This window comes from Podarcis muralis, chromosome 5, assembly GCF_964188315.1.
Source record: "Podarcis muralis chromosome 5, rPodMur119.hap1.1, whole genome shotgun sequence".
NCBI classification, from domain to species: Eukaryota; Metazoa; Chordata; class Lepidosauria; order Squamata; family Lacertidae; genus Podarcis; species Podarcis muralis.
The window spans coordinates 37,349,738-37,365,404 of record NC_135659.1 but is presented as its reverse complement, the minus strand read 5'-3'; the positions used below and the strand labels follow the sequence as shown (position 1 = coordinate 37,365,404).

Sequence of the window (15,667 nt, the reverse complement as noted above, 5' to 3'; positions counted from 1 at the left end):
GCAGGGTTTTCTTTATTCTTTCATTGCACTTCTGTAATGTAAAGCATTTTCCAATGAATACTACAAGAATGAATGAAACACTACTGTGAGGTGGTCATTAAAATTTCTCTTTTCCATATGGAAAGCAAGGCTGTAGAACATATTGCTTAATCAATGTACATAGTCAATCAGTAAACCAATTGGAGCCAGAACTCAATAAAACTGGTCCAGATTCAGCACTCTAACAAATGGACAGCGTCACTTAATGCATTTGATAAATATTAACATACCCCTCAGCATAAGATACTGAATGGATCTGTTATTTTGGGGGGGATGAATGTTACCGGAGGATACTGGATCAACACTCCTGATGACTTAAGGAGATATGTTTAGCAACAAAACAGATAGAGACCCAGAGGTAATGTGAGCATCTAGCTCCTCCAACTAGCCTATCTTCATCAACCAAGACTTCAAGGCGAGTCTTCACATTAATCCACAGGGTAATGTAATAATGCAAGAGAAGAAATGTGTTAGGGCTGCCACAACATGAAGATCATTTAAAGATTCTTTCCTGTGGCAGCCCAATGGCAACACATAGAAATTTGCTGCATACTTCAGGGTGGGGTAGCGTGTTTTTTTAAAATGTCACCATAGCCTTAAAATGAAAAGGGAAAAGCTTCAACATGCTACACAGAGACAGCTGCTTTAAAAGGCATCCATGCCTGTCTTATTTTGTGTGGACCAGTTGTAGGTTAACACAAATCGCTCCCTCAGAAAACTGCAGCAAATTAAAAACCAGGCTGGAAAGTGATAAGATTTAATTATCTATGGCAGCTTGTCATTGGTCAAAACACAGACACAGGGAACCTTATCACATCTTGTACTTTAAGCTTGTCATTGGTGCCAGCTAATAGTATCAAATGTATGAAAGGAGGCCTTGAGTGCCATCTATTGGATTGGAAAGATAAGCAGAGACACTTTTAATAATTTAATAATAAATATACCTTCAGCTTCAGTGTCTCTTTGAATGTTCGTTAGAAATGGTGAAAGGAGACGAAAGACTGACTCATACTTCCACTCCCATCTCCCAAGGGAGGTTCTCATCTGAAGGGACAATGTGTACAACGCACACACAGAGAAGATGCATAATTCTACCTATCCATCTGGAAAATGCGTATCATACCTGGAAGGATCTATCTGTTTTCCTCCCTGAACACAAGAATATGGATGTGGTTAAACAGAGCGCTTGAGTGATTCACGCTTCTTCTGCTGCCATTTGCCTCTGAGACATGTGCAAAAGCCACCTTAAAGCAGCATTAGATTTCAGCCTCGAAGTGTGTAAAAGGCCATGAGACATTTCAGCAACCCAGGTCATTAAAAATATTATCAGGTTTTTTGAAAACATAAACAGCCTGATACAGAAATAGCTGTTTGCCTCAGCAAAAACAGCCTGCACTGCTTTCCAGCTAATGAGTCATCCTGATTTATTCACAGGATTATGGTCTACGAGGATTTGAAAACCATACGTTCAGTCTTCTCTGACCTGTTCTCTGCCTGCGCTCAACAAAAATATTGCATGGAAAAATAAGGATTACCGTTTCTCATTTATCTAGAGACACTATTAAAATCTTCCACATTTGGAGAAATTTCGCCTTCACTTGGACCTGCACCAGCTGTTGAAATTCAAAGCTGTCAAGAAAGTGCATAGATTGGAGCGGACCATCGTTTTATTATTATTTATGAAGGACAGGCTCCTATCGTCATTTCAATTTTATTTTTATTTTTTAGTAAAAACAGAGTCAAGGAAATCTGTGCATTGCAGTCCCTCAAAATCCTCTGTAACTATGTACTGAAAACCCTAAGGGTGGAATTCAACTGATGAGTTCTGTTAGTGGAAGCCCACCTAAGGACTTCCACTTGTGCAACGGGGCATTCCCACCTCCAATCCTTGCATGCCCCGCCCCCTTCCTCTACAATTAGTTCACGGGCCAGGGGCGGGAGAAACCCCAGAACAGCATGCAGAGGAGATTGTTCCATTTGGCAAGCTACAATGCCGGTCTGGACAGAACATAGTGAGACACTGAATTCTTCCCTATGGGTGGTATCCAATGTACCACTACGCGAATCTTCAGTCAGTGCAAGGATTTCTGCTTAAGCAATGGACTCTTCTCTCCTTCTCCCCACAACACTTCCCCCAAATCTGTTCCCCAACCCACTGGAGCAGGTTTGGGGGCTGGGGTATTAGGGGAGGAGAGGGAGGCAAGTCCCACTGCTCAAGCAGAAATCCATGCACTGACAGGATGTGGTAGTTTAATACCACTCTAGATGGACCTAGCAAATGTTTATTTCAAAGAATGCCTCCAAGGTAGCATCATTGTAAGGGAAACTGAGAAAACAAAAGGAAGATAGACCCAGCTGTCTAGTGCTGCTTTGAGTATCCTGCCAGAATCTGTTTGAAGATGAGGGGACTAGGAGAGGCATCATTGATGGGCCTTGCTGGGCATCAAACGCCCAAGGATGCTGGGTTCTGATGCCAGTCCAGAAGGTGTCCCCATTTCCCTCCTTTGAGGTCCTTTCCCCTAGCATGGTTATTGTTTCTGTTTCAAAATATCCCGATAATTAAGGGCATCACTCGTTTTAGCAACTGGCAAAAAATATTGACTAAGTTTATCTGGCAGGGGAAGAGAGCCAGGATAAAGTTTAAATACCTGACAGATGCAAGAGAGAGAGGGGGGTTTGCGGTACCGAATCTAAAGTTATATCACGAGGCAGCCTGTTTAAGTTGGTTAAAGGAGTGGGCCACCCTTAGGAATACTGATTTATTGGATTTGGAGGGCTTTGACATTAGGTTCGGGTGGCACGCTTACCTGTGGCAGGGGAAAGGTGAGGTGCATAGAGGGTTTTCAAGCCATATAATTAGAGGTTCACTTTTGGCGGTGTGGAATAGATATAAAAAATTGATTGAAAAAGGGACCCCCTGGTGGCTCTCCCCAGTGGACATCATTAGATTAAAAAAACCAAACATGACGGAGGAAAGATGGACCTATGAGGATCTTTTGACAAAGACAGAAGAGGGTTGGAAGATAAAACCTTATGATGAGCTGAAAGATAAGATAAAAGAATGGCTACTCTTTCACCAGATTAACGCACTGTGGGGTGAACACAAGAAACAGGGGGTGAGGGATAAAAAATCAAGATACCAGGTGGAAATCCTAGAGAGTAATGATAAACACCTCTCTAAATTATATAAACAACTATTGGAATGGGATACAAGAGAGGACTTGGTGAAGGGCGGGATGGTAAAGTGGGATAGAGACCTAGGATATAATATTGATTATAATAAATGGCGAACACTTTGGGGGAAGGGTATGAAATTCACAGCGTGTGCAACCCTCAGAGAAAACTTAGAGAAGATGGTGTACCGTTGGTACCTGACTCCAGCAAAGTTAGGAAAGATGTATAAGACCGTTGATAATTGCTGCTGGAGATGTAAAGATAAGATTGGGACTTTTTTCCACATGTGGTGGACTTGTGAGGTAGTAAAGGAATTCTGGGGAATGATTTATGATGAACTGAAAAAAATCTTAAAATATAACTTCCCCAAAAAACCTGAATTGTTTCTTCTGGGTATGATCGATGAGGAAATTAAAAAACCGGATCGAACCTTCTTCCAATATGCGTCAGCTGCAGCCAGGATCCTAATTGCACAAAAATGGAAATCTCCAGATATTCCCACGATCGGAGAGTGGCAAGTGAAATTATATCAATACATAGAACTAGCGAGATTAACTCAGAAAATAAGGCAAAATAACACCATGAAACATAAAGATGAATGGAAGAATTTTTTAATTTATGTTAAGAATAATATTGGCATTAATAATACAACAGCAGAAGATAGTTAACACCCTCGATGTATAATACAATTGTAAACTCTACTGTAAAGATTATATGATGGTTATGTAATTCCATACTAAGTTGAACGGAAGTTTGCTTCTTTTTCGCTTCTTTCCTTTTTCTTCCTTTTTCTTTTTCTTTTCTTTTGTCTTTTTAACTCCTTCATCTTATTCCAATCTGGAATAAGATAGGAAACTTTGTAATTCGTTCTCTTCTTTTTTTCTGTTTCTTTTACCTTTTTAACTGTGTGTATATATGTATCTGATTTATGATGTGTAACGTGTAATTTTTTTCTAATAAAATCTAATAAAAAAAAAAATAAAAAAAAAAAAAAAGGAAAACGAAGAGCAGACTCCATTTGAGGATCTCTCCCTCATTACAGTCGATCAGGTATATGAAGACGAGGAGCAAAGGCAGTCCTCTGGGAATGTCCAGGCGACCTTGGAACCGACAGCTCACAGAAGAACCCCGACCAGACCTAAGAGGAGGCGTGTAGTGGTGATAGGGGATTCCCTACTGAGGGGAACAGAAGCAGTGATCTGTGGGCCCGACAAGATGTCTCGGGAAGTGTGCTGTCTCCCCGGGGCTAAGATCCAAGATGTAACTGAACGACTGCAAGGAATCATAAAACCCACTGACAAATACCCCTTCCTCTTGGTTCATGTGGGAACCAATGACACTGCAAGCAATAGCCTCCAGAAGATCAAAAGAGATTACGAGGCTCTGGGCAGGAAATTGAAGCAATTAAATGCACAAATTGTCATCTCATCTGTCCTCCCAGTTGAACGACGTGGCCCAGGGAGAGAGGGAAAAATAGTGGAAGTGAACAACTGGCTTCGCAAATGGTGCAAACAGGAACGGTTTGGATTCTTAGATCACGGAATGCAGTTTCTTGAAGATGGACTTCTGGCAAGCGATGGGCTGCACCTCACAACGGTTGGGAGGAATGTTTTTGCAAAAAATCTCAGAAACCTCATCAGGAGGGCTTTAAACTGACTAATGTGGGGGAGGGAGACAGTGCTCCTGAAGGTAGGAGTCTATCAATTGATGAAGATGATCATCCAAATGTCATAGACCGAATGGAGCAAAGAGCATGCAGACCTAGTGGTGGGAGGAGAAAATCCTTAAATAAGAGACACGGGGGAATGATTAATGGACTTCAATGTCTGTACACTAATGCACAAAGCATGGGAAATAAACAAGATGAGCTTGAGCTCCTGGTACAGCAAACTAAATATGACATAATAGGAATCACTGAAACCTGGTGGGATAAATCCCACGATTGGAATGTAATAATGGAGGGATACAATCTATTTCAAAGAAACAGACCAGACAAGAAAGGAGGAGGAGTGGCGTTATATGTCAGGGATGTGTATACCTGTGAAGAGATCCAAGATTTAGAACCTCAAAGCCAAAGTGAGAGCATTTGGGTCAAAATTAAGGGAGAGAAGAATAACAGTGACCTCATTGTGGGAGTTTACTATAGATCCCCAAGCCAAACGGAGGACATAGATGATGGCTTCCTGGAACAGATGGCCAAGCATGCAAAAGGAAGGGAGATAGTAGTAATGGGGGACTTCAATTACCCGGATATTTGTTGGATGTCAAACTCAGCCAAGAGCATAAGGTCAAACAGATTCCTCACTGCCCTTGCAGACAACTTCATTGTCCAGAAAGTGGGAGAAGCAACAAGAGGAACAGCCATTTTAGATCTGGTCCTAACCAATGTTGATGACCTGGTTAGTGGGGTAGAAGTGGAAGGATCATTAGGCGCGAGTGATCATGCTCTTCTGAAGTTTACTATACAGCGGAAAGGAGCAGCCAAGCATACTAGGACTCAATTTCTCGACTTTAAGAAAGCCGACTTCATAAAGCTTAGGGAAGTGCTGGGTGAGATCCCATGGACAGTAATACTAAAAGGAAAGGGAGTTCAAGATGGCTGGGAGTTTGTTAAGAGGGAGATAGTAAAAGCACAACTTCAGGCAATACCAATGAGGCGGAAACATGGAAGGTGCCTAAAGAAGCCAGGGTGGCTATCTAAAGAACTTTTAACTGAGTTAAGATTAAAAAAGGATGTGTACAAAAAATGGAAAAGGGGGGAAACCACCAAAGAGGAATTCAAACAAATAGCCAGCACGTGTAGACACAAAGTCAGAAAAGCTAAAGCACAGAATGAACTCAGGCTTACTAGAGAGGTTAAAAGCAACAAAAAAGGCTTTTATGGGTATGTTCGTAGCAAAAGGAAGAACAAAGAAACCGTGGGGTCACTCAGAGGAGAAGATGGTGAAATGCAAACAGGGGACACAGAAAGGGCTGAACTCCTCAATGCCTTCTTTGCCTCAGCCTTCTCCGATAAAGAAAACAATCCCCGACCTGAAGAATTTGGAGCAAATGATTCAGCAGAGGAAACACAGCCCAGAATAACTAAGGAGATAGTACAAGAATACTTGGCTAGTCTAGATGTATTCAAGTCTCCAGGGCCAGATGAACTGCATCCAAGAGTATTAAAAGAACTGGCAGATGTGATTTCAGAACCACTGGCAGTCATCTTTGAGAATTCCTGGAGAACAGGCGAAGTCCCGGCAGACTGGAGGAGGGCAAATGTTGTCCCTATTTTCAAAAAGGGGAAAAGAGAGGACCCAAATAATTACCGCCCAGTCAGTCTGACATCAATACCAGGGAAGATTCTGGAGCAGATCATTAAGCAAACAGTCTGTGAGCACCTAGAAAGGAATGCTGTGATCACCAATAGTCAGCATGGATTTCTGAAAAATAAGTCATGTCAGACTAACCTGATCTCGTTTTTTGACAGAATTACAAGCCTGGTAGATGAAGGGAACGCAGTGGATGTAGTCTACCTTGATTTCAGCAAGGCATTTGACAAGGTGCCCCATGATATTCTTGTAAAGAAGCTGGTAAAATGCGGTCTTGACTATGCTACCACTCAGTGGATTTGTAACTGGCTGACTGACCGAACCCAAAGGGTGCTCATCAATGGTTCCTCTTCATCCTGGAGAAGAGTGACTAGTGGGGTGCCACAGGGTTCTGTCTTGGGCCCGGTCTTATTCAACATCTTTATCAACGACTTGGATGATGGACTCAAGGGCATCCTGATCAAATTTGCAGATGACACCAAACTGGGAGGGGTGGCTAACACCCCAGAGGACAGGATCACACTTCAAAACGACCTTGACAGATTAGAGAACTGGGCCAAAACAAACAAGATGAATTTTAACAGGGAGAAATGTAAAGTATTGCACTTGGGCAAAAAAAATGAGAGGCACAAATACAAGATGGGTGACACCTGGCTTGAGAGCAGTACATGTGAAAAGGATCTAGGAGTCTTGGTTGACCACAAACTTGACATGAGCCAACAGTGTGACGCGGCAGCTAAAAAAGCCAATGCAATTCTGGGCCTCATCAATAGGAGTATAGCATCTAGATCAAGGGAAGTAATAGTGCCACTGTATTCTGCTCTGGTCAGACCTCACCTGGAGTACTGTGTCCAGTTCTGGGCACCACAGTTCAAGAAGGACACTGACAAACTGGAACGTGTCCAGAGGAGGGCAACCAAAATGGTCAAAGGCCTGGAAACGATGCCTTATGAGGAACGGCTAAGGGAGCTGGGCATGTTTAGCCTGGAGAAGAGGAGGTTAAGGGGTGATATGATAGCCATGTTCAAATATATAAAAGGATGTCACATAGAGGAGGGAGAAAGGCTGTTTTCTGCTGCTCCAGAGAAGCGGACACGGAGCAATGGATCCAAACTACAAGAAAGAAGATTCCACCTAAACATTAGGAAGAACTTCCTGACAGTAAGAGCTGTTCGACAGTGGAATTTGCTGCCAAGGAGTGTGGTGGAGTCTCCTTCTTTGGAGGTCTTTAAGCAGAGGCTTGACAACCATATGTCAGGAGTGCTCTGATGGTGTTTCCTGCTTGGCAGGGGGTTGGACTCGATGGCCCTTGTGGTCTCTTCCAACTCTATGATTCTATGATTCTATGATTCTATGATTAGTTTATGGTATTTAAGGGAAACATAGGGGAAAGCAACATTCTAACAAAATCTGAAAACTGCACGCAATCTTTTATTCTGGTCACCATCATGTCATGACTAAGGTAAAGGCCTCTTTCAGCCATCTTGAGGTTTCAGGAAAATAGCTACATCTCAATGTTCAAAGCGTTCACTCTGCTTTTTGATTGCATGCCATGTATATCCTTCATAATGAAAAGAGAATATTGGTGCTCACTCATACTTCCTTCAAAAAGAGAGCATGCAGGAGAAAGCTATCGTTCCTGACCTAGCCAGGTCTTCTCCTAGGGCGAGTCTTGGAATAACTTTGTTACATCCCAGCACAGAAGGAATCTCACAGTAGCTCTGGGACAGTTTTGTACAGTAAACTTCAGTTGTTTACAGAATCAACTAAGTTGGTTTTCAAAACCGTGATTCTCCACAATTGCAAAGCGTGCCAATGGCAAGGACAGTGAGAGGTGAAATCACTTTCAGCCATCTTGAGGTGTCAATAAAACAGCTACTTTCAAGTATTTCAGGGCACTGCTATATTGTGTCTGAGCTTCCTTTGACTGGCTGGAACTTACAGACAATAAAGTCTGGATATTGCAGGACTGTGGAAAGAAGGGAGAAATGGGCTTCTAGTAAATGTTTTCAGAAGGTGTCGCTAATTTCCATTTTTCCTGGCGACTGAAGGAAGGAAGGAAATCAGCTTAGGAATGAATATCCGAAGCACATCCTCCAGTGTGGAACAACACACTAGAGACAGAAACTTATTTTGTTTCTTGCTGAAAACTGCTCCAGGAAGTAAGAGAATCCAATTCTCACCAACAGCAGTTGGGCTACATTACACAAATCAAGCCAACAGATATATTAAAACTTCTAAAGTAATGGCTTTAGACTGTGTCAATAAAAATAACCCGAATGGGTGCTTTATTGTCATTCTGTAAGGAGCACTGTTACACCAACAGAAAGAATTACTTGACCTATTTTCTCATTTTTTCATGTGCAGAGTTCTATGTTTACAATTGGGATACAGGGTTGTTAAATGAAACTAATCTATTAGCACATCAGAACTGAGAGCAGGGCTTCATAGAGGTAGTCTTCAGTTGTATGGAACTAGAACACTGATGGGACATTTACTCTTTTTGCTACTCATGAACGGCTGCAGAGGCCTGCCATATCATTGTCACACTCTCAGTGATTCCTGCTTAAACTGGCCACAAACCACCGGTCTCTGGTAGTTCAAAGGATTGCAAGAAGGATAACAAATATGCAACATGTGACTCAGAGACAAAATACATGACCAGCACCCTAACATGAAGTACACATTCCTAGACCATACCACTTCAGAATGCACATGGGGGGGGGGAGGCAAGAATGTTTACTGGCCCCCAAACAGGAGGAGGGAGATCACTATACATGCAAAATGAATGCTGGGGAGAAAGCAAAGTCTAAAGGCCAAGCCAGACAATGGGAACTGATTGATGACAATGAATGTGTCTAGTTTTAAATGTTAAATTACATCTGCAGGGGGCATCCCTCAAGATCAAGACCACGCACATGGGAAAGGGAGATTTGACTTCCTGCCCATGCCACAGTTCTGATTAAAACCCCTGTATTCACACTGCTATTTATCCTCCAGAGTCAATCTTGCAATGGCACTGCTTATGATTTCTTCTCACCTCATCGTCACCAGTCACTGAGGCTTTGTGATTGTGTGTTTACCCACAGAAGGGAAATTCCAGGAAGTGGAGGAAGGAAGAAAATGCCCTAATATTGATTTGGTTTGCATATATACTTGAGGGTGACACAAGTGCAGCCCCCAATCTCCAGTTCCCATCTCAGAACCTACAGCTCCTTCCCCACCAGATAAGATTTCAAGAATCAGCTCCTTCAGTCCCCAGGGGCATTTCTAATTAATTATTTGCTGTTAATTGTTCACATAACACCAACACTGTAAAGTGGACTGCTATTGTTTGCATTTGTCAAGCGACAAACTTACAACCGAGCTTTCGTCCACGGCACAGCATTGGGTCTGTTGTATCCAATTTTACTCTGACAGTCTCTTTTGAATGATAAGCAGTCTCCTCTGAAACTACAGACAATCCTATATGGCTTCGTTGTAGTTACTGAACTACTTCTGGATGGGAAAACAAAGAAAGCTATGGCTGGTGCCCATGATGATGAAAACTGTAATCACTGAAGTGATAGCGAGCGCTAACCCAATATGGTTGGTCATCTCATTTCTACAGCCTCTAGCTACAAAACATACACATTTCCTAACCAGTCTTGCATGCTATTAATAAAACACTTCAATAAAGACTGTCACGCCTATCCAATTAGCATGATCATTCCACTTAAGTTATATCTCGTTGGGATTTCTGCTCTGAATGGATCAATTACTATCACACAAAATGGGTCAGGATTTTTTGTTAAATGCTACTTATCTGAAATTTGTTCATCTGTAAAACTCAGAGTGCATTATTTAACTCCCTGCTGGGAGTGAGTATAGGGGCCAAGATCTACTCTGCTTCCAGTTAAATCCACAATTAAAACAAAACTATTTTTTAAAACTGCTTAATGAATGGCATGCTGAATTAATGTTAAATAGCAGCAGCAGCAGCAGAACACACATGAGCAGCCAAGCATATTTTTCTACAAAGCATACGGTTGAGGAAACAATAGTCAAAAGAAATTTACTACTGGCTTCATCAGTTACTTATCCAGAAGTGCAGCTTGTTATGTGTCTTAATATAATTAATTGAGTGCATGTAGCGGATTAATAATGAAAACCCCAAGTCAGCCCCATGAACACTTGTGCTACAGGCACTGTAGCGGTGACAGGTGTCACAAACAAAGCCTTCCTTCATGCACGCCACTTCAGACCACTATAACTACAGGCCGATTTAATCCTATGTTCATTTCCTTTTACGTATATCAATGTTAAACCTATTCTTTCTTTGTATACCTTGTAGACCCTTCATAGTTAATAGAGAATATTGGAGCTCACTCACATTTCCTTCCAAAAAAAGTGAACGCAGGAGAAAAATATCATTCCTGTCCTAGCTAAGTCTTCTCCTAGAGGGAGTATGGGAGTAGCTACGTTCCATCCTATAGCACAGAAGGAATTGCAAAGTAGCATTGGATCAGGTTTGCACAGTAAATGTGAGTTGCTTACAGAATCAAGCAAATCAGTATTCGAAACCATAACCTTCCAACAACTAGAAAGTGTGCCACAGCAAATGCACTGATGGTGAGGGCAAAATCACTCAGAATGCAAATGCAAATGCAAATGAAACGCATCAAAAACACACAAAGATGGTATGGTTTAAAAGAAACCATTCACATGAGCCAAGGATAGATGACAACATAAACACGGTTTCCATAATTTGCTTTACTCATAACCATGAGTACAAATCCTGTATCCAGCTAGAAATTTAATATGCCACCTTCCTTGTCCTGAACCCTAAAAAGTAGTCCATGCATTTTACTGAGTTTCACATCAATAGAGATTCAAGGGTCTTCCAGGAAGCATGTGGCTGTGGTTGCTATAAGAAACAGAAGGCTGGACTACACGGACTTTTGGTCTGATCATACATATCTGATGTTGTGCCACATATCTGATGTTGTTCCAAGGGAACTTCAGCCTCTACTGTAAGAAGCAGGTCCACCTAATTGTGATGTCAAACAACCAAGGCAAATCTAGAATCAGTTTCTACTTACGGTTATTTACCTCCAGAGTGAAATGAAAAAGAAAATCAATAAATACATACCTTTCTTTATTTTATTATTATAGCCGCAGCACTGTTTTCCAGCTGCAAGCACATTTACAGGAGTGGCTCTTCTTCTAATCCCAATACTTCAAACTGAAAGCTATCAGTCAACATTATTTAACTTTAGGTAAATTGTGAGGAGCCTATATCAGTCCTGGCTACCTGGGTCTCCTCCATACATAAGCAAGTGGAAAAACAAGTATCAGCTTCATGCATTAGGAGAATTTGCATGCAACATAATCCAGAGTTTACCTGCTCAAAAGAACTCAATGGGACTTCCTTCCAAATATGTGTTGTAAGATTAAAGTCTTACTTTTTAACATATGCCTGCTTCTAATGGCCAAAGCACCCTGGTCCTAAACAAGAAAGAAACAATAATGTTCCTTTTTATGTTAAACCTCTCCATTTTGAAGTTGAATTCCAACGATTCACACTCCAATGCAAGGAAACATTTCCAAATAGCTGTATTTACTGTGCAGCTACATTATTAATGTAAGGCTATGTAAAGGAAGATTCTTCTTCATCTCCTAATGACTTGGGTGGACCATTTGTGCAAATGAGGAAGCATTTTTGCAATATTCATTGGGTGGAAGAAAAATACATAAATGAATTCCAAACAAGAGAATTTAATCAGAAGCAAGTGAATTATGCATCCGAAAATGAAAGAGCAGGAAGAAAGCTGTTTAGATAGGACCCTGCCACAAAGCAAGACTTTCTACCCAGCACCAAACACAATCTACACCAGGGATGGGGGATCCTGTAGTCTTCAGATATTATCAGCAAACCTGACCATTGGCCGTGCTAGCTGGGGCTCATGGAAGTTGTAGTGCAACAACTCTGAAAGGCTCTGAGATTCCCAATCTCTGATGTACATCATCCACAATGAGATGTGCCCTAAGCAGAGGGCAGATGCCCTGATAGATGCCTGCATAAAAGAAAACTATCCAGGACCCAAGCATGACCCAAGCCATTTCCAAGAGGAAGAGCACCCTCAGAGTTATTAGCAATTTCAGCAAAAGGAAAATTCATTCCCCAAATAAGATGATTTGCCAAGACTTAAATCATACCAGTTATCAGATCAGTCGAGCTATTAACAAAGGCTGCCACAATATATATTTTTAGGCAATGCAACTACACGCCACCCAGTACCATGTGACCACAAGCCTGAGAAGCAACACCAGCTTTTAAAAAAGGAAAGAGGATGTAATTATTTCTTAAATGATTAGCAAAGCTGCAAGCTGATTATCCTTCATGGTCACTGGCTGCTTAGAGAAATCAAAGTCTCTTTGATCAGAACAAAGATTCGTCCATGCAGACCAACTGCAAACCTGGTTTGACACCCCGAGTTTGCCGTCGACTTTTGTGCTTCCTATAGAAACACTGGATCTTTCTCGCAGCAGTGTCCATTTCCCAGTCAGCTGCTTTACCTTTCCCTATTTCACACAGAAAATACAAATACAAAAGCTACATTAACGTTTGGCTTGGGAAAAGAGCTCTCCGATAAAGCCTGTCAAAATGGAAGGCATTTCAATGGAGAGATTTCAGGGGAGCAGTAAACACAGAATGCCTGGTCCAGTTTGACAAGCAACTGTTGTGTAAGTTATGGCAGTATCAAAAAGAAACAGCAGGATAAGAAACAAACAGGAAGAAATCAGGTCTGCGCCGACGGAAAGCCAAAACGCTTGCAATTTCCATTGTTTTGCAAGCATGCCTTGCTTTTGGACCCGTTTCGCTGTTTGTATTAATGAATGGGAAATGAGATACATGCTTCCCATTAGATTATTTATGAAGGTGTGCGGCTCAGAATACATAAAGGAAATAATTATCTCCATCAGTTATGCTGACTGGGGAGGACAGAGGTTACCAAAAATGTTATTTATGCTACTGAAAACTAATTCCGCAGCATTTTAATTTCCTTGTGGTAACAATTATCTAGGGTTCATCATTCTGAGTGTTTGTCCCCTGCACAGAACTCAGAAGGCACAGGACTGCATATTTATCGCCCTGAGGTTGTGGGCATGTCATTCTTGGATCAAAATGGAGTCACGCTGCAACTGCTGACCAGAATTTGGCTTGCAGAAAGCCCTGCTTACTATGGAGCCCAGAGGGATGGCAGGAGAGAGCCCTTAGAATTGTTGCTATGGGTTCTCACTATCATATACAGTGGTACTTTTTTTGGTGCCTGGTACTTTACAATGCAAAAGTGACATCTACAGGCTGCCATGCAAGATGTTTCTTTTCATATGATGAAAACTATACACAGTTTCATACATTACGCCAGTTCATACATTACAAATTAATTGGCTCTTTCTCTTTTAGCTCTATTTTTTTTTTAATGGAAAAAGCAAGCCAGGAACTCACAGAATACCATGAATGTGCTCATGTCAAAAAGACACAAGTGATTCATTGCAACATGTGAATTGGAACACAGGAACATAGAAGGAGCATTGACAAACATTGACAAACAACTGCTGTCAGATCCCCAAGTAGCCTCGTGTACAGGTGTCTGGATGTTTATAATGTTTGAAAAGGATCTTGCAGGGGGAAGTTTGTGCAGGGTTCTACACTGCAGGACAGAGTGATATGATATCACATCAGCAGCGGGAGCACACTACACGCAAGGCCTGCTCCTGATACAAATCTGCCTTATACCATACCCTCCATTTCTCCAATGAAAATAGGGACGTCCCATTCCATAATGATAATCTTCCTATTTATACCCATACATCTTACTGGGTTGCCCCAGCCACTCTGGGTGGCTTCCAACATATATAAAAACATAGGGTAAAGGTAAACATTTACCCTATAAAACATTAGGTAAAGGTAAAGGTACCCCTGATCATTAGGTCCAGTCGTGACCGACTCCGTGGTTGCGGCACTTATCTCGCTCTATGAGCCAGGGGAGCTGGTGTTTGTCCGCAGACAGCTTCCGGGTCATGTGGCCAGCATGACTAAGCCACTTCTGGAAACCAGAGCAATGCACGGAAACGCCGTTTACCTTCCCTATTTATCTACTTGCACGTTGATGTGCTTTTGAACTGCTAGGTTGGCAGGAGCAGGGACCGAGCAACGGGAGCTCACCCCGTCGTGGGGATTCGAACCGCTGACCTTCTGATCAGCAAGTCCTAGGCTCTGTGGTTTAACCCACAGCGCCACCCGTGTCCCGATAAAACATTAAACATTGAAAATAACTTCCCTATACAGGATTGTCTTCAAACGGCTCGGGGGTCGGATGACTCCATACACTCTAACATTTCTCCAATGAAAATAGGGATGCCCTAGGGAAAAGTGGGACATTCTGGGATCAAATCAGAAACTGGAACAGCTTCTCTAAATCAGGGATGTCCCTGGAAAATAGGGACACTTGGAAGGGTCTGTTATACTGAGCCAGACCATGGGTCCATCTAGTGCAATACTGCCTACACAGTGGCTCTCCAGAGTTTCATACAGGGGACATTCCCATTATCAAGTTGAATCTGGGAGTTTTTGCACTGAAGGAGATGTTCCACCCCTCAACTACAGCCCCTTCCCTAAGGTCCTGGTCTCGCAGTAGGGCACAGAAGTGTCTGAGCAGGCCCATAATCTATGGATCACAATAATCAAACATTGTCTGAAATTAGCAGTACATGAGATGTATTTACTGTGTAAGTGGGAGGTCTTAAGGATGAGAGGGGAAGGCAAGGTAAAAAAAGGAAACCTGTACTCCCAGGGGCAGCCCAGCCACAAGGCAAGGTGAGGAGACCGCTTCAGGAGGCAGGGTCCAAGGTCCACCCAGGGCAACAGAACCCAATGTTGATCTTACTCTACTGCATTGTCCCTGGCCTCCTTCACCCCTGGCAGGGAGGGGGAGGAGTCGTCCTGGGGGCCACCTCAAGTGCCAACATTACTTGGGCCAGCCCTGTGTGCTCCTCCCCTCTCCCCCCCAACCAGCTATATTTGGGAGCTTGAGAAGGCCAGAGGTCTATTCCACTCTACACAACATTGGACATTCACAATTCAAAGTACGTGA

General features: G+C 42.4%; 1 protein-coding gene across 6 annotated transcripts in view; it reads right to left on the bottom strand.

Moving 5' to 3' along the window:
* The window catches only part of ERICH3 (glutamate rich 3), a 68,056-nt gene that overhangs the window by 15,631 nt on the left and 36,758 nt on the right, over positions 1-15,667 (bottom strand). For 5 of the 6 annotated variants that reach the window (XM_077928574.1, XM_077928576.1, XM_077928575.1 and 2 more), the window contains one exon: positions 12,987-13,091. The exons of the other annotated variant lie outside the window; for it this stretch is intronic. In XM_077928574.1, coding sequence (XP_077784700.1) covers positions 12,987-13,091 — 105 coding nt within the window. The remainder of the gene's footprint in view (positions 1-12,986; positions 13,092-15,667) is intronic. 6 annotated transcript variants of the gene reach the window in all.